The 26,174-nt window shown below is 44.0% G+C and overlaps 1 protein-coding gene across 1 annotated transcript in view; it reads right to left on the bottom strand.

The window, feature by feature from the left end:
- Positions 1-23,601, bottom strand: part of LOC130565205 (interferon-induced GTP-binding protein Mx1-like) — a 37,631-nt gene extending 14,030 nt beyond the window's left edge. The window contains exons 1-6 of the mRNA XM_057351789.1: positions 23,580-23,601; positions 23,085-23,282; positions 22,863-22,997; positions 11,599-11,753; positions 10,882-11,020; positions 1,127-1,325 (exon numbers count right to left, since the gene is read on the bottom strand). Coding sequence (XP_057207772.1) covers positions 1,127-1,325; positions 10,882-11,020; positions 11,599-11,753; positions 22,863-22,997; positions 23,085-23,282; positions 23,580-23,601 — 848 coding nt within the window. The remainder of the gene's footprint in view (positions 1-1,126; positions 1,326-10,881; positions 11,021-11,598; positions 11,754-22,862; positions 22,998-23,084; positions 23,283-23,579) is intronic.
- Positions 23,602-26,174: the final 2,573 nt, after the last annotated feature.

The raw sequence follows: 26,174 nt of genomic DNA, 5'->3' as shown, positions 1-26,174 counted from the left end.
GTATTCGACCCCATGCCTGTTTTGACCATGTCTTTCAATAAAAACCCGCAAATGGATCCGTACGCCTCCAGTCCTGTTTGCCATGTTACACCACCAGTCACACTGTCTGTGACCACTCAGTCAGTCATACTTCAGGCCATTTTTGTGTCCAGTCCAGGCTCTCTGAAATTAAATTGACAACTTAGGCCGTTGGGCTAAATCTGACCATATCTTGGTCTGCTTCAGTGGTCACAGCAGTGGCACATCACCCTGGGTTGAGTCATTCTTTATTTTCAGTAAGGCGCAGTGGGTAATAAGTTCCCACAACATCAACACCATGATGCAGCATTGAGCTTGCGCACAAAGGAATATTTTGGTTATGTGTTATCCAAGAAGGGAACAAGACGTTTTGCAGGTAAAGTGTTGCCACTTTACGTGCAAATCTTTAGACATTTAAACCAGATTTACTAACAGCTTGTGGCAGCGCAAATGTGTCTTTTGGCGCAAAAAAAACCCTACTTTCGGTATTTACTAAAGACACTCAATGAAAATGAGCGCTGAAAAGGATTTTTGTGCGACTGACCTTATTGCATATGCATTTGTAGGAGTTTCCTCTTCAGACACAAACTTTATGTGAGAAGAGTATTTAAATTAACCACGCAACATGATTTACTAAGGTTTGCACTCATCGTTATACTGGTATTTGCGTCTTTATTTAACACCCAAAAAAGCATGTCTTAAACCCTGCACTAATGTGCGCTGCTCTTGGTAGATTGTGTTGGACATTATGGGTATGAGATATTGAGCTTGTGTTTTTTTTTTAATTGTGCCTTGTTAGTGCCACTCCCATCAGCGCTTTTTTTAAATTGCGCTTTCACGCTATTTTGCCCTGTTTTGTAAATCTGGCCCTAAGAATCTGATGATGTTTAATGCAGTTGCATTTTAATGGTTTCCACCGCATCTGGCCCTTCAAAAGATTTCACACATTCAAGAACTGTGAAAACTTTGCAGTTCTTCAACTCTGACTCTTGTTCTCCCTTTTTTAAATGGGGATTAATAATATACACTGCAATCTTAAATATTTTAATTACACAGTTGAAATATGTACTGTGTCACTGGTGAGCTACATGTTTTTTAGAGTACATACCTGAAATAACGGTGGTTCCTAAAGAATTTTATTTCAGTCTGCTTGGCTTTTTCAAGGGGGATTTTGTTGTTGATGTCACTCTGACCACGGCATCGCACAATAATGTAACCCTTGCTGAGAGGAATGACTTTGCCCTGCACAATGTTTAAGACATCAGTCTCAGCTCCTCTGTCAATAAGATCTGGCTTTGTGAGAATTGCTATCCCAAGCAAAGAAAAAGAGATAAAAGGTTAGGACAAGCAGCAATCATAAAGCTCCAGTTATATGATAAAAATACATTATCCACCTTATTTAAGAACAGGTGTCGCGGTGTAGACTGGCTACCTGCCCATGATGTTACCCTGCCCTGCATTGAGGTATCAACTCTAGCATTTACCATTTTGCAGAAATGACCCCCTCTTATTTATATTACAGGATATGTAATGCAATGTAAACACAAACAAAACCAAATTTGAATTTGGGGGGGCTCTGTTACGATTCTGGTAATGGAACTCTTCCACTCAGACCACCTTGGACTCATATACCACACGAACTGTCAGAATACACCCTGGACTGCATTTCCCACAAACCTTATTGCAATCCATTGTACTGATTACACTACAGCTGCCACTAATAACATGGACACTTTATAAACCATTCACTTCTGTTACCCAGGGCCGAGTATTGTTTTGCGTTTATCACTTCAGCTCAGTGATGGAAGCGTTACGGAGCCCGTATCTCTCATCGGAGTTTATCCTGTTCTGGTTTTCTCATGTGTATGATCTCGCTTTGGATTTTGGATTATCCCTTTGTATTTTCCGTTCGGACCCCATTTGTTCCTGCCTTGATATTTGCCTGTGTACTTGCCTCTGGGCGTTTATCACAGCCGCTCTCCTGCGTCACGGCGAGACCCAATGTCGAGGATAATCAGCAGCCTAAGCACTCTCAATCGACGGTGCGTTGTGCCACATCATTGTCTGGGTATTATCACAGCCGCTCTCACCCTCTACACGACGGTGTTCGGCAACTCGACGTTGCGGCAAGACCCAATGTCGAGGATAATCATCAGCCTAAGCACTCTCATTCGACGGTGCATGGTGCTACATCATCGCCAGGCAGGTAAAACTGCAGAGCCGATCTCCTCTCCGGGCCCCTCCCCCCATGGCGAGGGCTCCGCACTGCCAGCCATCGAACCACCCCCGGGAGGTCGATGAAGCAGAACGTACCCCTAGCCTCCCTGTCTCGGTCTCTGGGAGCCTGACAAGAGCTTCCCAAACCGTCACGGTGACTACGGGATACGTTCCGTCTCGGCTACGCAATCCAACTCCCCGGACGCCCGCCCAAGTTTCGGGGCATCCTCTTAACCTCAGTAGAGGCAAGGATGCCCCATGCTTCGGGCCGAGGTCGCCACCCCTCTGGTGAGGAAGTGATCGTGCTCGTCCCTCTAGCCGAGATGTTCAACGGGTTTTACAGCCCGTACTTCATCGTCCCCAAAAGAGCGGGGGTCGCTAGATCTGTGTACCCTGAACAGGCACCTACTCAAGCTGCCGTTCAGGATGCTCACGCAGAAGCGCATCCTGGCATCTATCAGATGTCAAGATGGATTCATGGCAATCGACCTGAAGGATGCTTACTCTCATGTCTCAATTCTCCCTCATCATCGCCCGTTCCTATGGTTCGCTTTCGAGGGTCAGGCATATTAGTACAGAGTCCTCCCCTTCGGTCGGTCCCTGTCCCCACGAGTCTTCACGAAGATCGTGGAAGCGGCCCTCACTCCCCTCAGGGAGAGAGGTGTGCTGGTACTAAACTATCTCGACGACTGGCTCATTTGACACATTCGTGAGATCTGTTATGTACACACAGGGACCTAGTGCTTCGGCACCTAGATCGATTGGGACCACAGGTCAACCGAAAATGAGCAAGCTCTCCTCTGTGCAGAGCATTCTCTTTTTTGGTACGGAACTCAACTCTGTCTCCATTACAGCGCGACTGCGCTCAGTCAGTGTTGAACTGCCTGGAATATTTCAAGCAGTCAGCGGGATGAGGCTCCTGGGTACATGGCATCCTCGACGGTGGTGATACCCCTCAGGTTGATGCACATGAGACCGCTCCAACACTGGCTACAGAGTCGAGTTCCCTGGAGAGCGTGGCACACCGGCAGCAGGCGGATGGTGATTATGCTTTTCTGCCCTAACCCCTTGGTCTTCAATGACCTTTCTACGGACGGGGGTCCCTCTCGGGCAGGTCGAGACGCGTCAGGGTCGACAGACGCCTCCCTGCAGGGTTGGGGTGCCGTGTGCAACTGGCACGCAGTGCGGGGCGATGGACGGGCCCCCACCTGCGCAGGCATATCGACTGCCTAGAGTTGTTGGATGTGCTACCCGCACTGAAGGGGTTACAACCTCTCGTGTAGAACAAGCACGTGCTGGTCCGCTCGGACAGCACAACTGCCGTAGCGTATTTAACCGCCAGGGTGGCGTTCGCTTACGGCAGCTAACACGACTCGCCCGACGCCTCCTCCTGTGAAGTCCGCAGGTGAGCAGATCCCTGCGAGCCACACATATCCCAGGCGACCTGAACCAGAAAGCCGATGTGCTCTCTCGTCAGTTGACGCCTCACAGAGAGTGGCGACTCCACCCCCACGCAGCCAGCTCATTGGGTGCAGTCCGGGTGGGCTCAGGTAGACCCCTTCGCCTCCCTGGACACCACCCATTGCCCGCTAAGGTACTCCCTGCCCGAGGCCCCCCTCGGCACGGATGCTCTAGCGCACAGCTGGCCGTGGGACAAGCGGAAGTACGTCTTCCCCCCAGTGAGCCTCATTGCACAGACCCTGTGCAAGGTCAGGGAAGAGGAGCATCAAGTGTACTAGTTGCGCCATAATGGCCCAACCGGACTTGGTTCTTGGAGCTAAGTCTCTTGACGACAGCTACCCCCTGGCTGATTTCCCTGACGAAGGACTTGCTTTCTCAGGGGAAGGGCATGTTATGGCATCACGGGCTAGACCTCTGGAACCTCCATGTCTGTCCCCTGGACGGAACGAGGAGATCCTGAGTGGCCTACCCCCTGCGGCGGTTAAGACCACTACTCAGGCTAGGGCCCTGGCCACTAGGCGACTATACGCCTATAGTGGTGCCTCTTCTCATCCTGGTTCTCATCTCGAAGAGAAGACCAACGGAGTTGCTTGATCAAGTGGGTGCAGTCCTTCCAGAGACTCGAGAATAATCTCTCCCCTTCCACACTGAATGTGTATGTAGCCGCTGTTGCCGCTCATCACGACCCAGTTGCTGGTAGTCTCTAGGACAGCACAACCTGATCATTTGGTTCCTAAGGGGCGCGGGAAGGCTACCACCTCACCCACGCTCCGTACCCTCTTACGACCTTGATGCGGTCCTGGAGCCCCTCGGAGATGCCGCTCTTTCTCACCTCATGATGAAGACGGCTCTAAGGATGGCGCTCAAGAGGGTAGCGGACCTAAAAGCATTCTCCGTGTCCACAGATTGCCTAGAACTCGGGCCCGGTTATTCTCACGCTATCTTGAGACCCCGGCCCGGCTACGTGCCCAAAGTTCCCACCACTCCCCCGAGACTCCAGGTGGTGAACTTACAGGCGCTCCCCACCGGGGAGGAAGACCCAACCCCATCCGTGTTGTGTCCAGTACGCGCATTGCGCCTCTGCTTGGACCGCACGCAGAGCCGCAGAAGCTCTGAGCAGCTCTTTGTCTGTTTTGGAGATCAGCAGGGAGGGCTGTCTCAAACAGAGATTGGCACACTGGATCATGGACGCCGTCACTATGGCGTACCTGTCCTAAGATCGCTTACGCCCACTGGGTGAGAGCTCTCTCCACACGGAGTACAACCTCCTCGTGGGCACTGGCTCGAGGCGCCTCTCTGGCAGACATCTGCAGAGCTGCGGGTTGGGCTACAACCATCACCTTCGCGAGGTCCTACAGCCTCCGCATAAAAACCGGTATCGGCTCGAGTCTTGCGGGCATCAGGCAAGACTAGCGGCCGGTAGGGTGTACGCCTATGACAGTACCTTCCCCCCTTTTTCCTAAGGGGGTCAGCGTACTAACTAGCCTCCCTTCTTCCCCCACTGGGTGAAGAACAGGCACTCCATCCATCACTAGCAAGCACCTCCTGCGGGCGGGCTGGGCAGAGCAGCCCTGCCCCTTAGGCCGGGTATCTCCGGAGTTATTCGCAACATAGCTCTAACCGGACCTAGTGCTACCAGACGTTGCAACCCCCCAGTTGGGCGGTTCCGTCTGATGTATCCTCATGCTGGTTCCCACCTTGGTAACCCATGACCTCCTTAGGTGGACCTCCACCTTGCGGTTAACTCCTTCAGTCCGCACTTCTTCCCATGAGCTCTCCCCTATCGGTGAGACCATGTTGGTCTCTGTAGTGCATCCCCCAATTGAGGAAGTAGCGCTTACCCAGTGGCCTTACGGTACCGGGCGGCTTCTCGCTGTTAGAGAAACAAGGCCGCCGCCTGTGAGGCCGAAGGCAGGGGCCTTCCCACCTTTCAAAAAAGCTCTGGGACCCCCTACCTACCCACTGGTAGGTTACAATTTCGCGGTAGCACTCACGGCTGACACGCCCAGGCCAGTCACTGTCGCTTCGCTAGAGATTGTGACAGGGCACAGTGTTATGGCGTTTTCCATAGGAACCCCATCTGTCGGTTCAACACAACGTCGAGAGACCGACAGAAAGGGAACGTCTCGGTTACAGATGTAACCTCGGTTCCCTGATGGAGGGAATGAGACGTTGTGTCCTCCTTGCCACAACACGTGCTGTCCACTGCAGCAGTCGTGAGAGGTCTCAGGCTCCTCAGAACTAAGGTGAATCGTCTCCCTTTTATACCCGGATATCCGGGAGCGGAGTCTGGCATGCAAATTTAATTTGCCAATTTTCATTGGCCTTTTCTAAGAAGTCGGAAGCGATTGGTTCTCAGGGACGAACCCTATCTGTCGGTTCAACACAACGTCTCATTCCCTCCATCAGGGAACCGAGGTTACATCCGTAACCGAGACGTTTTTATTGTTTATCATTAAATTTCCCGGACTGGGATTATTTTAAACCAGGACTAGGTCTAAATTTAATTAGGATATTGAAGTCGTTTTTAAAAACGACTTTACAGAAAAACGTCATTGGTGTGCATCTTGAGACAAAACAATCGCACTGAAGATATGCCAGTGCACGTTGTTTTCGATTAAGACCCCTCTTACATTTCAATTAATCTGGGACTAGGTTTAAAACCTGTCCGGGAAACCGCCCCTAAATGTCTATGTGGTGTTTTAAATATGCTTTACAACAAACACTGTGTACATGTATAATTTTAAGTATTTTCTCCATAAAACTGAAGTTTACCAAAAAGACAGTTTAAAAAACTGGCCCGGTTTGAAGTTCGAGTTCAATAGATATGTAAGGATGATGCATAGATTATGCGCTGAAGTGATCGCTAGACTGCTGTCAGTTTTTAGTTTTACATTCACTTTCTGTTTTAGCAGCATCTGGAACTGCCGAGTGCAGTATCTATGTTAGAGCTGAAGATCTTTGCCCGAACCCGAAGGACCCGACGTGACCCGACGGGTTCGGTCGGGTTCGGGCTTAATTTCTATCATTTTACACGGGCTCGGGCCGGGCTCGGGCTTGCGCGGTAAATGAGCGGTCATGTGATGCGTTCCGATTAGCGCGACAAAGATGCAAAAATGGATGCTGAGGGTTGCAACACATTCTCACTCCCGACTCGTCACATATTTATGCTCGGTCAGCGCCCTTCGGCGTCACTTTTGAACGCGCAGGGTACTCCTTTGACGTCGTTTTTCGACGTGAAGGGCACGCGAATTTCACGTCATTATGAAAATGTATATTAGATATAATTTGCAATGATGATGTTTCGGGGTTTAATTTAAGTTTAATGGCCAGGATAATTGCATTTACATGACACTATTCAGACAGTTTGAGCAAGTAATGTTTATTGAATGTTTAAAACAGTTTATTTATCGTAATATAAAACACATAATACAAGCAGTCACAATGTCGTTCAAAAATACAGATATTCCAAGGGTACCAACGTGAAACGATCGATTTGTATGAGGAACAGATGCGAAAGCGATCACCGTCCGCCGTAAATCTCAAATCCAGTGAAGAACGACGTTCAAAATTTGCCGCCAGAGGAAGTTACGTCAGCTTCGATGCCATTGGCTTTCCCGTGTCTCGTGTCCGATCGCGTCATTTCGTTGGCTTTGAACATGAAACGGTATTGGCTCCCGCAACCGACTGCATCTAGCTGTTCCGGTTTATCTTTTGAATGGGAGCCTCAACCGAGTTGATGTATTCACGGACACGCGTACGGCATCTCCATTGTAATGTTATCGTAAGGCTTTGGGGCGCTGACCGACCGTAAATATGTGACGAGTCGGGAGTGAGAACGGGTTGGCTGAGGAGGTGAAATGGAGGCTTGCCTCTGGCGATTACGTTTTGGTTGCACCAGCAACTAAAGCAAAGTCTGAGGTGTGGAAAAGTTTTGACCATGTGCATAATGAGAATAATGAGCCAGTGGGATATGTGAGATGTTACGATGTTACAGAGGATTTATTTATTTCTTTGTTCCAACATCCAAGTGGTCTGTAGCCTACGTTAGTCATTAATAAATTATGTTAAAACATGTATAAATGACTCATTCTTGACAAAAAGCTGTGTGCGTGCGCACATTTGAATAGCCTAATGTCGGGCTGTAAACGGGTTCGGGCTTTTAAAAAGCTGTCAATCAAAATGTACTTGTCGGGCTCGGGCTGAATTCTGTCGGGCTCTAATCTAATTACAGCTCTAATCTATGTACGTCCGAGCTGGTGCGAATAAGTGTAGGTATAGGGACTAATGTTTTCCACGTATATTAAATGAGGTGAGGGTCTAGAGTTACATTCAGGTAATTTTAAGGCATGAAGAAATGATTATCACAGGAAAAAAAACATTTACATATGATATTTTAATGTGAATTGTCCTGCACCTCCTCCGCTGTGATTGGATGGCTGGTCAATAGTGACATTGAGGAGCACCACAATTCACCCAATAGAATGTCATCTTTACTGGTACGAAGTTGATAAATGCAAATATTATTACCAGCTTTACTATTATTTAAATCCTTATGGCATATTTTAACCGCAAGCTCCGGCCATGATCAGGATTGTTTTAATAATACGTGGCTGTATGGGCACCTCTAAATCAAACCTATGTTTTACAGGATAAAACTGACGTGGTGTCACATTACAATTTTTAGAACCTGTATTAGGAATTAAGCCATTTCAGAAAAACTTTTCGATGTTTCAATAGTGACAATTTTTTTCGGTATTGACAATTAAACCTGATTTTACCCTTATATTAAAAACAGTAGAGAATAGAATGGTAAAATTCATACATGAATGAACTGAACATAATAAAGTCATGTAAAACACACTTTTTTCTTAAATGTTAATGGTTATCTACTCACCGACCATGTGATCCAGGGAGGGAAGACTACAGCCTTGTTCAACTTGATGCGGTGCTGTAAGAACCAACAGGCGAATGACATCATAGCACAGCAAGAGCGATTTGAAAAACCATAAGGGGTTTGCTTTCGAATCGCACTTGCCGTACTTTAATCTCATTTACCTGTTGGTTCTTGTGGTGCCGCATGAAGTCGAACAAGCCTTACTTAATCATATCATACTGGTAACATGGTTTGCGGTGTGGCCAAGTATTTCATTAGTACAGAGAGACTTTTAGCGTGTTTCAGTATTGGAAAAAAATATTGATGATCTTAAAATTGTAAAAAAAATATTGTGGTAAAATACTTGCAAACCTGTGAGCATTTACAGTCCCTGTAGCTACCTAAAAAAATTTTAGTGCAGTTTATGTTTAAGAAACAAAATTCATGGTACTGTTAATGTCAAATTCAATTGTTTGTAAAAAAAATGTTGTTTTATTGTGACCTTAGCAAGCAATTTAAAGGACCCATTGCATGAAATTAATTTTTTTCTGTGTTTAAGTGCTATAATCGGGTCCCCAGTGCATCTAGCAACCCATAAAAAGTGAAAAACAAGATCCCAGTAACTTTGTTTTGATAAGCCTTTCTCTGCAAGCATGTGAGAAATCGAGCCGTTCAGATTTCGCTCTTGATGTGACGTAGATGCAGACTCTTATTATAATATTACTGCCCCTTAATCTACACAATTCCACCCACGGCGCTGCCGCCATTGTTGCTTTCACAAGCCACAGCAGTGTACGTGACGCCATGGCTAAAGTTCGTGGACAACATGCAACATGCAATGTAGTCGCTGCACAGAGTCCTAACCTTGGAAGAGACAGGAGTGGATATCCCACAGAAACTATAAGTAAAAACCTGCTTGTTTGCGCGAATCACTTCAAACTGGAGTGCTTTTTCAACCTGGGACAGTACAAGCAGGATTAGCTTCAAAGTTGTTCCTCAAGAGGGATCGAGACCAATTTAACGAGACAAAGCTGCCCATGTAAGTAATATTTATCAACAGTCTGAATTGACGTAAAAGTACCATATATATAGGAGGATAACGTTAGCATATGATAGCGAAGGGAGCCAAGTCAGTCACGGGCTAAATAGAACATTCAAAGCCAGTGTTAAACTTACTCTATATTTATGTTATTTGGAAAATGGGCACTTGGAGTTTCGCTGTATGAATGTTAATACATTATGTGCATTAATATGTTCAGCTGAGGCAAGCTGTTTGTTTTGCTAATGAACAGGGGCAAACACTGGGGTTAGTTTCATTTTAAACGTCTCAAATCATTTGTACTTAGGCTGAAAAATCTGTCACAGCATACTAGTTATGCTCTCACGTTGTGTGTGTAACATTATAACTTGTCAACGACAAGCGCTAAAATCCACGTAATTCCGCTGAGATCTGCAAGTGCGCATTACGTGGATTTTAGGCAAGCGTACACGCACAACGCGAGCGCTGTTTGCTGTGACGGATTTTTTAGTCTCCGGACGAATGATTTGAGACGTTTAAAATGAAACTAAAAACAGAGGAGTTCAGGAAACATAATTTTGCTAAACCATTGCCAAAACCAACGCGTGTGTTGTGTTGACACGCCGGCCAGAAGGGGGGTGGGGTGCGCTGTAACTCATTATCATTTAAAGAGACATGCACCAAAACGGGTTGCGGTGAGCGTAGCTGTTTTTGACGAGGCAAAAAGGGGTTTGTGTACATAGCCATTGAGTGTTTTTAAGCAAAATATGTTCCAGACATTTCATGAAGACCCTAATAAATCATACCAACTTGTTGAAAGTGCTCATACAATGAGTCCTTTAAAAGATTCTTTGGAATAACATTAGCTGAAATTATTTGAAATGGCACTTTAGGTCCGACACAGTCTGTAACGGGCAGGCTAATTCATATTAATTCAAACGTTCTGAATCATATGTTTTAGTGTGATTTGCTTTCGTGCAAGTGATGTTTCAAGGTTGGGTTGGGTAGGGTAAAAATAGTTATGAATTGCTGTGAGATCAGGCTGCTAGGTTAGATATCTGACATACTGTATAAGGCAAAAATGATAAACTCCGATTACAGTAAGACTTGATTACAGTGTGTCGTGTGTGACAGATCCATGACCCCACACCACTTAATTCTTCTAGTTATTTAACCACACCGGCCAATGAAACGGATGTCTCCCTCACACAAAGTATGTGCTATTACTTTTGCTTTGCAAAATAATAGACATGGTGTATAGACATACGGCAATATGTTAAAGTTGTCATACCAAGAGTTCTGTGTCCTTCTGGATCTACGTCTTGTGCCATCCTTAGTGCTTCTGTTGTTGCTATGTCAGTATTACAAGGTACAACAACTAAGATGATGGTTTCTCTCTTGGAAATAAATTTCTCTATTAAAGTTTTAATCTAAAAAAGGATAAGATGGTCAGCAAGGTTAGAATTTGAAGTTAACAATAAAACATTGAATGTATGTTATGTTCCATGTAAATGCTATGTAGTGGAGGATTTGATTTTATCGATCAGTAATTGATTGCTGCAAATTGAATCAGTAAAAAAATTCTAAAGGCCATAAATTTGTGCTTTGTCAAATATTTATTCTTACAACATTAAGTGAAAGCAGACAACTCAAAATAAATGTTGCTCTGTTTATTATAGATCACTTCGGAAGATGTAAACACTGGTCCAGCAACACTTCTGGTTTCATTTTTATTATTTTGTAATCCTACAAATTTACAGTAATTAAAATGTAACGATATTAAACTAACATTTAAATTGGTTATACATTTTCTGTTCTGTGTATTTTGGTCAAATGCTTGTGCATGGTTAAAAAACTGAAACAGGAAGTTCTTGTGAACCAGTGTTGGACCAGCATTGTTTACATGTATCTGATTTGTCTTGCATTAAGACTATGTATATAAAATGTGGCTTATTTTACCCACCCCCTGCAACATCCTCCCCACCATTTTTACACAATATACACTAACCTGATCCCCAATATCCTCAGGTTGACCATGCACAGGTACACGGGTTATACCAGGTAGATCAATCAGGGTGAGGTCACAGACATCAGGAGAAGAAATTTCCAATGTGATGAGGTCTTCGCAGATCCCTACAGTATTCCCAGCAAGCTTGTTTTGAGCTGTTACATATATTAAAAAGTCATGGATTAAAACAAATACAAACACAAACAGAAGCATGCTATAGCTTGAGCTGATGTTGTCAGGGTTCTTTGTTTGTTTTTTGTCTGATGACGTGAAAACACAAGACGCAAGATTGCATAAGAACACATTTTGACAAACAGCCCTGGTTAAAACATGTCTCATGATGTGAAATGATACATATGTGAGCAAAAACAATGAATATTTTGAGCTAATAGTCACATTTGGATGTAAACAAGATTATCAATGTTCTCACTCAAAATGACCGCATGCAGTCTCGACGATTCTCATCTTTCGAATCTCGTTGGTTCTCGTGGTCACAAGACACAACAACCAATGAGATTTAAAACTTGAAATTCGTAGCACGGTGTAGCAACAATGTTCTCACCATTTGAATCTCATTGGTTGTTGTGTTCAGATTCAAAACCTGAGACTTCTTGAGCCTGCAAGTGGCCATTTTGAGTGAGAACAGTGATACTCTTGTTTAAACCCAAACATGACTAAATTAGCTCAAAGTATTGATTGTTTTTGCTCACAAATGTACTGTATCACTTTGGGTCATGAGACATGTATTAACCATGGACATGTAACCCTGGAGTAATATGTTTTACTTTAATGACGGATATATGCGCTTTTTGATGCTTCAAAACGTCTCGGTTACGTTTGTAACCTCGGTTCCCTGATGGAGGGTACGAGACGTTGTGTCGAACCGACAGATGGGGTTCGTCCCTGAGAACCAATCGCTTCCGACTACTTAGAAAAGGCCAATGAAAATTGGCGAATGAAATTTGCATGCCGGACTCCGCCCCCGGAAATCCGGGTATAAAAGGGAGACGGCGTGCTTCATTCATTCACCTTTGTTCTGAGGAGCCTGAGACCTCTCACAACTGCCTGCAGAGGACAGCACGTGTTGTGGCAAGGAGGACACAACGTCTCGTTCCCTCCATCAGGGAACCGAAGTTAGAAACGTAACCGAGATGTTCCCTTTCTGTCGGTCTCTCGACGTTGTGTCGAACCGACAGATGGGGTTCCAATGGAAAACGCCATAACACTGTGACCTGTGACAATCTCAACGAAGCGACGGTGACTGGCCTGGGCGTGTCAGCCGTGAGCGCTACCGCAAAATTGTAACCTACCAGTGGGTAGGTAGGGGGTCCCAGAGCTTTCTTGAAAGGTGGGAAGGCACCTACCTTCGGCCTCACAGGCGGCGGCCTTGTTTCTCTAACAGCGAGAAGCCGCCCGGAACCGTAAGGCCACTGGGTAAGCGCTACTTCCTCAAGTGGGGGATGCGCTACAGAGACCACTTCCTACCGCAGGGCGGAGTCTAGTGGAGATACCAACATGGTCTCACCGATGGGGGAGAACTCATGGGAAGAAAGTGCGGCTGAAGAGTAAACCGCGAGGTGGAGGTCCACCTGGGGAGATCATGGGTTACCAAGGTGGGAACCAGCATGAGGATACATCAGACGGAACCGCCCTACTGGGGGGTTGCAACGTCTGGTAGCACTAGATCCGGTTAGAGCTATGTTGCAAATAACTCTGGAGATACCCGGCCTAAGGGGCAGGGCTGCTCTGCCCAGCCCGCCCGCAGGAGGTGCTTGCTAGTGATGGATGGAGTGCCTGTTCTTCACCCAGTGGGGGAAGAAGGGAGGCTAGTTAGTACGCTGACCCCCTTAGGAAAAAGGGGTAAGGTGCTGTCATAGGCGTACACCCTACCGGCCGCCAGTCTTGCCTGACTGCAAGATTCGAGCCGATACCGGTTTTACGCGGAGGCTGTAGGACCTCACGAAGGTGATAGGTGTAGCCCAACCCGCAGCTCTGCAGATGTCTGCCAGAGAGGTGCCTCGCAAATCTCTGTTTGAGACAGCCCTCCCTGCTGATCTCCAAAACAGACAAAGAGCTGCTCAGAGCTCTGTGGCTATGCGTGCGGTCTAAGTAAAGGCGCAGCGCGCATACTGGACACAACATGGACAGGGTTGGGTCTTCCTCCCCAGTGGGGAGCGCCTGTAAGTTCACCACCTGGTCCCGAAAGGGAGCGGAGGGAACCTTGGGCACGTAGCCGGGCCGAGGTCTCAGGATAACGTGAGAATCCCTGGGTCCGAACTCTAGGGGACACGGAGAATGCCTGTAGGTCCCCTACCCTCTTGATGGAGGCGAGTGCCATAAGGAGAACCGTCTTCATCGTGAGATGAGGAAGAGAGGCATCCCCTAGGGGCTCAAAGGGGGCCCTGGTGAGACCTGTCAGGGCTACATCCAGGTCCCAAGAGGGTATGGAGCGCGGACGAGGCGGATTGCGCCTCCTAGCACCCTTTAGGAACCTAATGACCAGGTCATGCTGCCCTAGAGACTTCCCAGCAACTGAGTTGTGATGAGCTGCAATGGCGGCTACATACACTTTCAGTGTGGAGGGGGAGAGGTTAGTCTCGAGTCTCTCTTGTAGGAAGGACAGCACGGACCCGATCGCACAACTCCGTGGGTCTTCTCTTCGAGAAGCACACCAGGTCGAGAAGAGGCGCCACTTGTAGGCGTAGACTGACGAGAGAGCGCATCGGCTGTCTGGTTCACGCTGTCTGGTTCACTCAGGGAGCGGGTCACCTGCTGTCTCCACCGGAGTCGTGTTAACTGCAGTGAGCAAACGCCACCCTGATGATTGATATACGCTACTGCCGTAGTGCTGTCCAACCGGACCAGCACGTGCTTGCCCTGCACGAGAGGTTGCAGCCTCTTCAGTGCGAGTAGCACGGTCCACAACTCTAGGCAATTGATATGCCAGCGCAGGCGGGGGCCCGTCCAAAGCCCCGACACTGCGTGCCCGTTGCACACTGCACCCCAACCCTGCAGGGAGGCGTCCGTCGTCACCACGACATGCCTCGTAACCTGCCCTAAGGGTACCCCTGCCCGAAGGAAGGTCATGGAAGACCAAGGGGTTAGGGTGCGTCGGCAGCGAGGCATAATCACCATCCGCCTGCTGCTGGTGTGTCACGCTCTCCAGGGAACTCGACTCTGAAGCCAGTGTTGGAGCGGTCTCATGTGCATCAACCCGAGGGGTATCACCGCCGCCGAGGATGCCATGTGTCCCAGGAGCCTCTGAAATAGTTTCAGGGGAACCGCTGACTGCTTGAAATGATCCAGGCAGTTCAACACCGACTGTCATGGTGACAGAGTTGAGTTCCATACCAAGATAGAGGATGCTCTGCACAGGGGAGAGCTTGCTCTTCTCTCGGTTGACCTGTAGCCCCCATTGATCTAGGTGCCGGAGCACCAGGTCCCTGTGTGCACACAACAGATCTCGCGAGTGTGCCAAGATAAGCCAGTCGTCGAGATAGTTGAGTACCCGCACACCCTTCTCCCTGAGGGGAGAGAGGGCGGCTTCCACGATCTTCGTAAAGACTCGTGGAGACAGAGACAGACCGAAGGGGAGGACTCTGTATTGATATGCCTGACCCTCGAAAGCGAACCGTAGGAACGGGCGATGAAGAGGGAGAATCGAGACATGAAAGTAAGTGTCCTTTAGATCGATTGCCATGAACCAATCCAGACATCTGCCAGATGTCAGGATGCGCTTCTGCGTGAGCATCCTGAACGGCAGCTTGTGCAGGTGTCACCCCGGGGGGTGGTTCGATGGCTGGCAGTGCGGGTCTCTCGCTGGGGGCGGGCCCCCGGGAAGAAGACTGGCTCTGCTGGTTCGCCTGCCTGGCGATGCAGCTCCACACAGCGTCGATTTGAGAGTGCTGAGGGCTGCAATGTACATTTGATGTTGCGCCTCGCCATGACGCAACGTCGAGTTGCCGAACACTGTCATGTAGAGGGTGAGAGCGGCTGTGATAAACACCCAGAGAGAGAGAGAAAAACCTTAGAAGTGGGTAGTTGGGACAGGGCAGGAACCATCCCGGATCGACCAACCAGCCATGGAATGGCTGGGGTCGGGCCCAAAAGGTGTTCTCGATCTCCCTCGGGTCTTCCCATGAGGGCCGCTACGGCTTCCGCCGCGGCTGCTGATGGGGTGGTGGTCTCCTCTTCGACGTCTCCCGGGGGGCCGCCGAGTGGGGGCACCGGAATTGGAGTGTCGAAAAGGACCAGGGCTGCTGGGAAGCAGAGGGTGCACGGGATCTCGGCGGCCAGGGGGCGGCCGAGTCGCGGCGGGAGAGGATATGCTTGATATCCTCTGTCTGCTCCTTTTACTGTCGAGAACTGTGGCTCGGCAGTATCACCAAACAGCCCCCCCTTGCGAGATGGGTGCGTCGAGAAAGCGGACTTTCTCGCAACCCATCTGTGCAGGGTTTGGCCAGAGGTGTCTCTCCTGGACCACATGTGTGGACATTGCCCGACCCAGGGCCCGCGCGGTCACGTTGGTCGCCCGTAGAGCGAGGTCGGTGATGGCGCGGAGTTTCTGCATAAGCGCTGGGTCGGTCTTACCCTCGTGGAGCTCTCTGAATGCCTTGGCCTCAGGATGGCCATAGCGTGGAGAGAGGGGACAGCTTGGCCCGCAGCAGAGTAAGCTCTCGACATCCTGGATGCCGAAAAGCCTACGTGCTTTGGACGGGAGTCTAGGTCGAGCCCCAGGAGGATTCGACGTATCCTCTAGCTGCCCCACCATCGAGGGAAGAAAGGGTGATGGAAGTAGTTGATGTGCACGCGCCGAAGGGGGCGTTCCAGGTCGTACTAAGACCCTCATGCTTCTTCCTGATCTCGACCCCCCGAGGGAGGGAGCTTCAAGGAATCGTCGGAGTCTGATGCCAGTAAGTCACCCTCCGATGCTGCAACAGACATCTCGTCATCACGTACCGTGTCCGATACGTGATTGAGGAATAAGACGGCGGACCGTCTCATGGGGAACGGTCAGACGAGCAAGACGAGGTGCGAACGGTCCGCGAGCCAGTGGCTGACGGATTGGCTACGGGCCGTAGTCCTGTCGTCACGGAACGGGAAACAGACGAGGTGGTGGCTGAGCCCCGTGGGAACACAGCCACCCATGATGCAACGTCTGAATCGTCAACCGCCCGCAGTGCGGGCAGGACGTATCCACAAGGGCTGCCCCAGCGTACTGGAAGCAGACCTCGTGTCCGTCCCCCTCCTCGATGAGTGTGTTGCACCCACGAGAACAGCGGGACATGCCACGCTGGAGAAATTTGCTCTTTTAGAATGCAGACGGTGTGGCACCGTCTGCTAGCTCGAACACCTCTGGAACCGCCGAGACGCCCAGGGGAAGTCGCCGCAGGAAGGGACCGTCCGCTGCACCACGTCGTAGAACCGGCAATCTGGAGTTGCTAAGTAGTAGCGAGAGTTGATCTTCACAAGCGAAGGCTCCGAAGAACAAAAAGTTGAATGAATGAAGCACGCCGTCTCCCTTTTATACCCGGATTTCCGGGGGCGGAGACGGCATGCAAATTTCATTCGCCAATTTTCATTGGCCTTTTCTAAGTAGTCGGAAGCGATTGGTTCTCAGGGACGAACCCCATCTGTCGGTTTGACACAACGTCGAGAGACCGACAGAAAGGGAACTGGGTCTCTATCCATTGCCATTACCAAGCTGGGAAGAGCCAGGATATTATTCAATATAACTCTGATTGTGATCTGCTATAAGAAGAAGGTCATATACCCCTGGTACGGCTTAAGGGCTAGTAAAAAATATTTTTTACACTCTGGGCCTTTTCTGTCATTTTTGACAGAAAAATTTGACATTTAGAATTTTTTTAAATTGTAGCGTCATTGGTATCAGATTACACTTGGTGACTTTTGACACATTTGCTATGTGAACACAAAAATTTATGGACATGATTTGTATATGTTAAAGGGTCAAAATAATCACACTTGGCTCCTTCATGTTTAAAAATGACCAACATAGGAAATGAGAAGTAATATATAACATAGCATTCTTTGAGATTGTCTAAATGTACATTAAAATCCTTAGTAATATCTGAACAACTAGGAAATTTACAAGCTACTCTATCCACTTTATTTTTAAACGCGGAAGTAAATGTACTTAATCTGACGTATTTCCTTTTTGTGTCGAGACTTTCGTTTTATTAGCCGGCCTGTGGCAAACATTGTCTTGGGAGCACGCGCAAGACACTATTAAAAACAGTTATGGTAAAAATTTGCGATGTATTACACAGTGGGAGGATGAATTAATGAAGTGGCCTGATATATAATATGACGTTATATTCAATTATTTCGTATTTTCTCTTGAGTTGACGGGTCTTCAATGCGCAACTATACCAGCACAGAGCACAGAGGCGTACGTATATATCCATGACATATATATATATATATATATTTATATATATATACTGTACCAGTATCTGCACAGTGGGAGCGTCGATCGAGTGTTTGTGCAGGATGTGTTGCAACGTACATGACATTTTTTAATGACTTTTTTAAATGCAGATCTGAATCCCAGTCAAAGTGGAGCAAACATTCCTGGTCCTTACAACTAATAACAGGAGAATCAAGGTGGCTGGTTGCTCTAGTAGGATATCGCATGCAAAAACCTTTACTCATTCAGTGCCTCTATTGTGAAATAAACTGCCAGCCTCAATCCGAGCTGCAGCATCCATCACAACTTTCAAACAACAACTCGAAACATTTTTCCGCATTTATCCGACTAACCAATAACTATCTATGTTTTTAGGTCTATTAAATAAAATATTGGGTCGTTCATGTTGTTCGTTCTCTCCCTTGCTTACTTCAGCTTTAATCCTCCTAGTAACATAAGCTGGTAAACTCTCGGTACTGTTTAGCGAGTTGACAAAATGTTAAATGCTCTTTGGATAAAAGTGTCTGTTGGAGGTTTTAACTGCTAAATACACTGGAAAATGCTGACAGCTAAATTTTAACTGCTGCTATATTATACCATTATTTTCATACTGTTTATTTAGTTTAGTTTATTTATTTAGTGCTAAATATGTTTTACATATTATTTATATGTATATATTATTAGTTATTGTAGTCAAGTAAATGTTTCAGGAGAAAGGGCATCCAGTAGACTAATATAATGAATAATGGATGCAGATCATAGGGTGTGTGACATCCACATTCAGCTCTGGTGAGTGGATTATGGTCAAAAGAAAATTTTTTGTAGAAATATTTTGCGTTTGTACCAACTATTTTGTCAACTTCTAATTGCACACATTAAGCTTGTACATTTGGTTTCCAAAATAAATATAAAGTAGCCAGTCAAAACAACACACTCTTCTCACTCGCAATATGACTGTCCATACTGTAGTTGCTCACCGGAAGTCTTAACACAAACAGCTCAAAGATGGCGGCGCCCACATTTATGACAAAAATTATGTGGATAGAGAGCTATACTGGAACCTATTTATCCCATAACACATGCCATACCATTTGTTTTTACTTGTTTTTATGCAGCAATTCTACAAAAGTTAACCTGCCATGGCAACAAATTCAGCAGCTTTTAGATCTTGTTGGTCCAACTTTGTCAGGATAAACTGGATAGAGCAGCCCCAAAATGCAGCTGCTGGCTGCTCTCCTCTTTCTGACTTTTTTCTCTGCAGTAGTAGCTTTTGATCATTTTTAGCATGCTGTGCTTTTATTGAGTAATTGAAGACACTATGGCAACATATTAAAATATAAATTAGATTTTAGAGGGAACTACATGGCATACAGTATTCTTAATAAACATTCAAACCAAACTGCTCCTGAAATACTTGATTACAAAGGTCAACAAATTTTACACATTTAAACTTATCAAAACTAAAAAGAAAATCCTAATGTAACCTAAACTCTGTTATATTTGCTGTAGACAGACGCAACTCCATAAACGGCACCATGAAATGCATCCAGTGTCCAAGCACAGTGAACGTGTGAACTATACGCTACAATTTTTATTATATAAATTGTTACTTGTTGGAATATTTAAAAAAAAAAATTTTTTAGCCAAGTGGCTTTGCGTGACCCTCCTTATGACCCACAATTAAGAAAATAGAGCACAGTTTATGTAAATTTTGTGCGATCTTCCTCTTTTTCTTAATATTCAACCCTGTTGGACACATACACATTTTGGACACTATAGGTCAGCACATACAAGCTTTCATAATGTAGGCAAAGTTTATAGGTGCTGTCATGGCCGTAATCAGGAATTGAAAATTAGTTAGGTCCGAGGTGGGGTGTCAATAATCATACCTAATATTACCAATAAAAGCTACAAATCATTCAACTTGAATAAATATAATGAATAATAAAGTTAACAAAAAATAAACTATCTATGAACTGGGCCTAATACTGTGGCTAGTGGTTTTCCCAAACGACTAGTCATACTGGTCCTACTCACCCCACTCCAAGCAGGCCTCAAATCAGCGTCGATACAGACTGCAGAATGGGAGACGGGCGCTCTAATGGATAGGCTAAAGACCACAGTCTTGAGTGGCTATCGGTAGAGCACCTCTTGAGATCGGGGAGTGATGTTTACTCAGTTACGCTAGTCACCCAGCATTTTCACTGTCAACAATTTGTTTTTTGGGAAATTATTTTATATGACTATAGTTGACAATGGCATGCTGTGAGATCACATGTCAAAAAACATGCCAAAAATAAAAATGTTCCTATATGGAAGACAGTAGAGCTTTAAACTGCTGATTATTTGTTCAGAGCTTCACATTTTATTTTTGAATATGAAACAATTACTGAGGTCCGGACCTCAGTGACCTCATAGCCGGCTACGGCCATGGGTGCTGTCAAGAGTGTGACTGACTCAGTTCTGACTATTACAATCATGGCAAGCAAGCAGGGGCGCAACTGCACATTTTCTGAGGGGTATGCGATCGCGATCAGTATTGGCGCCCCCCATCGGCCACCCCAATATAGAAAAACACACAACAAATAAAAAATCCGCAGACAAGTTATATATCACCTTTGGAGTCATTATATTTTACATCATGTGAAGGTGACAATCAGATTTGCATCTATAACAGAAGCATAAAGGTTTCCTTTTACAGAAACACTTTTCCAACTGCTTCACAGTGTAACAGATACACAATTCTGAAAAGATAAATAACAATCTGAAAAATAATGAAACAAAGGAGCAAAAAGTAGTAAAAGTATAAAGTTTATGTTCAGACATACACAATAAATTAGGGCAGAAACTAACGATTATTTTAATACCCGTATAATTGGACGATTGTTTTTTTGATTAATCTGATAACAGGCTAAACAGTTTTTAAATTGATGTTTTGCTTATAATAACTAAGACTTCAAATAAGGCTATTTATTGTATTCTTTGAGTTTCACTTATGTAGTCTAGAATTTTGACATTTAAAACTTTTAACAAAAAACTTGTCAAGTTTTAAACAATAAAACTTCTTTAAATATCCCAAATATAAGTAACAATCGAGTTGTAGCCCATTAGAGATGTGCTGATGAGGAAATAAACTTATTTTGATCTTTAAAGTTATACATTTAGATAGGGATGTAACGATTCACTGTGAGCCGGTTGAAAATCGGTTGTAATGAGCAACGATTCAAATCGGTTGAGGCTTGAACTGAATCGCGATACATTTTTTGAACAGCAGGGGCCGCTATTTTCACTGCAAATCTAAACGTGGATGCTGATATTTCTTAAATGCAAAAAAATCCAAGAAAAGCACATACAGTATTAGTTTGTTTATATTAAAGAGACTTTTTCTATTATTAATTTGTTATAAAATTGCAGTTTAGTTTTGTTATTTGAAATAAAACATTATTTTATCATACAAAGAAACGTGAAGCATTTAAGAAATAATGCAAGGGAAGTTGTTAATTTCTAATTTGTTTCAACTCATTTTTTCCAAGTAAATCGTGACTAAATCGCATCGTGAGATCAGAATCGTGACTCGCATCGCATCGTGAGCTGAGTGAATCGTTACATCCCTACATTTAGATTATTCCCTTTCCTTCAACAAAAAGTATTATTAACATTATTTATTATTATCAGAATAAGACGGATCACATGATATACTCGCGTTGTATTTTTTTGTTCTTTTCCCACTTAGGCCTACTTTAAAAGAATGCTTAGTTTGTGGTTAATTAATATTTAATAAAAACTCAACAATAAAGTTAACCTATATTAAACATACCTTTACTGTGCATTTATAATTAAAATATTATTGAAAAAACGAAATAAGATGGATAACGTATAACGCAAATAAATAAATAATCTTTGGATTTTCCCCTTGCTTCAAGCATTTTTAGTTTGTGGTTCACATTTTATGAAAACATAATTAAAGTAAAACAAAGCCAAACACACTTACATTGAACGCTCAAATTATTTTTTATTAACTAACGTTCTTTTGCGCTCTTGTCTCTGTCATCCTGTCAATCATTGCGCTGTTTCAGTGTCCACACGCAATATCTCCGGTGCTCTGTGCTGCGCGCTGGTTGCAGAAGACGCAACTGCTCGCGTTATGTGAAGGACACGGACCTGACGTTCAAACTGCACAGCTCGCGTCGTCATATGGGGACAAACGCGTCCGACGATTAATGAAGAACCCGATAATGTGTGATAGTGGGAGACTTAACAGCTTTAACAACCGTCTCAGACTCTCCCGAATGTAATTATAAAGCTCCTTCACAAACATAGATTTATTTTACAAGCGCCAAAGATGTAGGCCTAGAGGTGACCTGATATTGTATTATAATATGAACCACCTCTCAGGCAACGTTAAATAACTTGTTTTTTACTTGTCAATTTACTTTTCATTTTCATGTTCTGTTCTGCGCTTTGGGAAGTTCCTTTGCTCGATCCATTTGGTCATTTGACTGTCAAAGAGTGATTGGTTGACATAACAACTTGATTAAATAAATTATATATTTATTGAACTCGTTTAAAATGCTAGACAAAAGTGAAACTAAAACGTTTTAGATAATGACTTTTTCGTTATATTTTTTATAAAGTTTTATTTAAAAAAACGTTAAATAATATTTTGCCACAATGGCGCCCCCACTTGTGCGGCGCCCCTATGCACCGCATATACTGCATACCCCATTTTTGCGCCCCTGCAAGCAAGATTAGGGTGCAATATATTTGCTAAATAATTATTACATTTTATATTTTCTAAATATGATTTTACACCAGGGGTTTCTTTTTCACATACCTTCTCTAACAAGGTGATCCACCTTCAGTGGGTCATGAACCGTCTCTTTGTTATCACGGTAAGAAATAGTCCCTGACCACGGCCCTTTTTTGATCTTTTGTAATTTCAGCTCAAGAGGACAGCGAGTGACCATACCTGAAAAATAAATCAAAACATGTCACACTCTGTTAACATCAAATATACGTCTAATTTTTCTTCTCCCAAGGTCCTGAATTGTCTCACCGCTTCCTCGAGGCAGAGCTATTCCAGAGAGTGCTTCTAAAACTGAACTCTTCCCTGAACTCTGATCTCCCACAACAGCAATGGATGGAAGGCCAATGTCCTCATCAATGCCAATCAACCTCAGAGAGTCAATCAACTCAATCAGAGGTCGAACAGACTCCATGAAATGATTGTGGAATGTTCCATGACTTTCTGGGTCTGAAAAAAACCTTTTAATTTAAAAACATTATTAATGAACATACATACAGTAATTATAAAACATGATTGCCTCTTAAATGCTAATTATTTAAATGTTAAAATAAACTATGTTCAGATCATTAGTTTGATAATGAAATTGTCCTTTTTACAGTTTTTATTCATAGTTGTCATGAAAATACTACCACAATAATAATGATGATAATAATAATAATAATGTATTATAGCTTTATTGTGAATATTTTAGTTTTTTTGTTGTCAAACAAAACATCTAAACTAAATCTTAATCTCATACAGTACCTTTCTTCATCTTGAGAATCATGGTCTGAAAGTTTGTACTCCATAGTTTGTCTAAAATAAAAAATAAATTTAAAAGAAACTGAACCAGCGCACATTTGTTTTGTGAAATAAATATTGTTATAAATGTCTAGAATAGGCACAAAGACAAAGATAAAAACATCATTAACCATGGCTTAACCAACAGAGATTCAATAATAATAATGAAAAAAGAAACTTTTGCATCCTTACCTTGTCCTTACTGTTTATTTCTCAAATGCCATTCAGATTCCACAAAGTTATAGAGTATATATACTTTTCACATGACCTGTTGACTCATTATAAATGTATTTTATTACAAAAATTATACCAATAAAACCAAAGGTCAATCGTTAGTTAATTAGAGCCAGATAAGAACAGATTTGCTAAACAGGGCAAAGAAACGAAAGTACAATTATAAAAAAAGTGCCGATGGGAGTAAAAATTTATGTGGATTTTCTGACAATGCACACGTTAAATTACACAATCGCAGTATCTCATTTCCGTAATGACCATAACGAACAAAATTTACCAAGAGCAGCATAAATTAGCATGGGGTCAAACATAAGCAGATCCGATGCTTATTAGGTATGCATGGGTGATCTACTAACAACAAAAGCACAGCAAAATAATGTAAGACGTGTACAAAAGTTTTAGAACACTTGATTGAAATGTGTCACATTATCTTCAAAAGCTTTTGATGTGTAGGTGTGTGTATGATTAAATGTCTGAATTTGTAGACAAAAGTATAGTTCGACAAAGACTTTTCCATTCTTTCCATTACAGAATTACATTTGATAAAAAAAAATATTTTTGAAATGGATGACTTTGCCTGAATAATGAAAAAAGAGCAGCTAATAAGAGCACACAATAGTGAACTCATTCAACATTGTTTGAAAAGCATGACCTCAAAAAGCTGCTTGATAAAATCCCAGAACATTTTTGCGAATTCTAGGCAGAGTATGACTACGCTGAAAATGATATAACATAAGCTTTGATTTGAGTTTTTTTTCTGCAGTCACAACATACAATAAAATATTTAATACATCTGTGTCCCATAGTTTTGATGAGTTTACTAATGTGCAAAAATTATGACTAAGTGAATAAGTGTTCTAAATCTTTGGACCGGTAGTATGTAATATCAAAATATATAGCCTATAAATATATATATAACATTTTACATTTTTAACACTCAATAAAATGGTCTGTGGATATCATTTAGGATATTATCCAGTTAATCTTAAACCAAATGCTAGCTAAAACTGCCACGTAGCAGTAAACGTTTATCAGGGAAAGTACAATGTCTGTCAACAAACCAATAAAATAACATGGTTTCTTTTTAAGTATTATTTTGTATAAGGTCTTCCATGCTTGAATTGGGGAGGGGTGGCTGTGGTGATTCTTTATCCCCTATAAAGGCACAAGGAACTCCCTATGAGAAGTAAAAAAAGTTAAATCACGACACGAATTTCCCCCTTTTTTCGTGTCAGTCAGCACGACCTTTTTTCGTGTCACCCAGCACGACTTTCAGTCTAACATATTTTAATACGCGGAATCTCTCATATGTATAAATCAACGCAATCTGATCAGAATTCATACCTATTTTACAAGGTGGCTCATTCGTGTGAATTTCTGTTTCCAAGATCTCATTCGAATGTTTTGTAATGATTTGACTTTGCCCCTGTGAAATTAAGTTTAGGGGTGGGGTTAGAGTAGCCAATGTCCAGGCCTAGTCCTCTCTCGTCCTTAACTCCTGTCGCTCGTCCTTTTATGCTTCTGCTCCTCTGTGAGAGATGCGAGACCGGTGCAACGTGCAGTTGACACTCATTATCACTCGCGTCACCGGCCTCGCACCGTTCCCTCACGGCTCTCGTCCCGCCTCGTTACATACACCCATCGCCCCTCACAGGCCGGGGGTACCCACGAACTGCGGTAAAGTTAGTTTGACGTTGGACATTCATTAGACATTCGGTTTCATACCAATTAAGCTCTTTGCGCCTGTTATGTTTTGAGCCCAAACTAACTCAGATAGACATAAATATATGCCATTTACGTTGCACAAGGCTTAATTTCTAGAAAAAAATTATATATAAATTAACCATGAAAATTTATTAAACAATTTAACTACGTGACATTAATCTATAAAACCAGTACTAAAATGTTCAGAAAAACATGCCTGTTATTGCACAAGGCTCCGTTTTTTGGAATTAGCATTTTATGTATTTTATAATAATTGTACAACTTTTAATGTATGTAATTTCATAAATCCATTAAATGACAACAGCATTTGAGATAAAGGTATCAAACCAACTGTAAGATATTCAGAGCATTATTCCCTATGATGTGCAAGACTTGTTGCTGATTATTAAACTGATTTTTTTATATACGGTACACTGATTCCTTATTTTTGATATGTTTAACACACTGTAAATTCATTAAACTCTGACACCGTTACAGATAAAGGTATCAAACCAACTGTAAGATATTCAGTATATTATTTCCTATAGGGGCGGTTTCCCGGATAGGGATTAATTTAAACCAGGACTAGGCCTTAGTTTAATTTGAAAATTTAAGTAGTTT

This window comes from Triplophysa rosa, linkage group LG14 (assembly GCF_024868665.1).
Source record: "Triplophysa rosa linkage group LG14, Trosa_1v2, whole genome shotgun sequence".
NCBI lineage: Eukaryota > Metazoa > Chordata > Actinopteri > Cypriniformes > Nemacheilidae > Triplophysa > Triplophysa rosa.
Note: the sequence above shows the minus strand (reverse complement) of the source record. Positions and strands in the feature narration are given on the sequence as shown.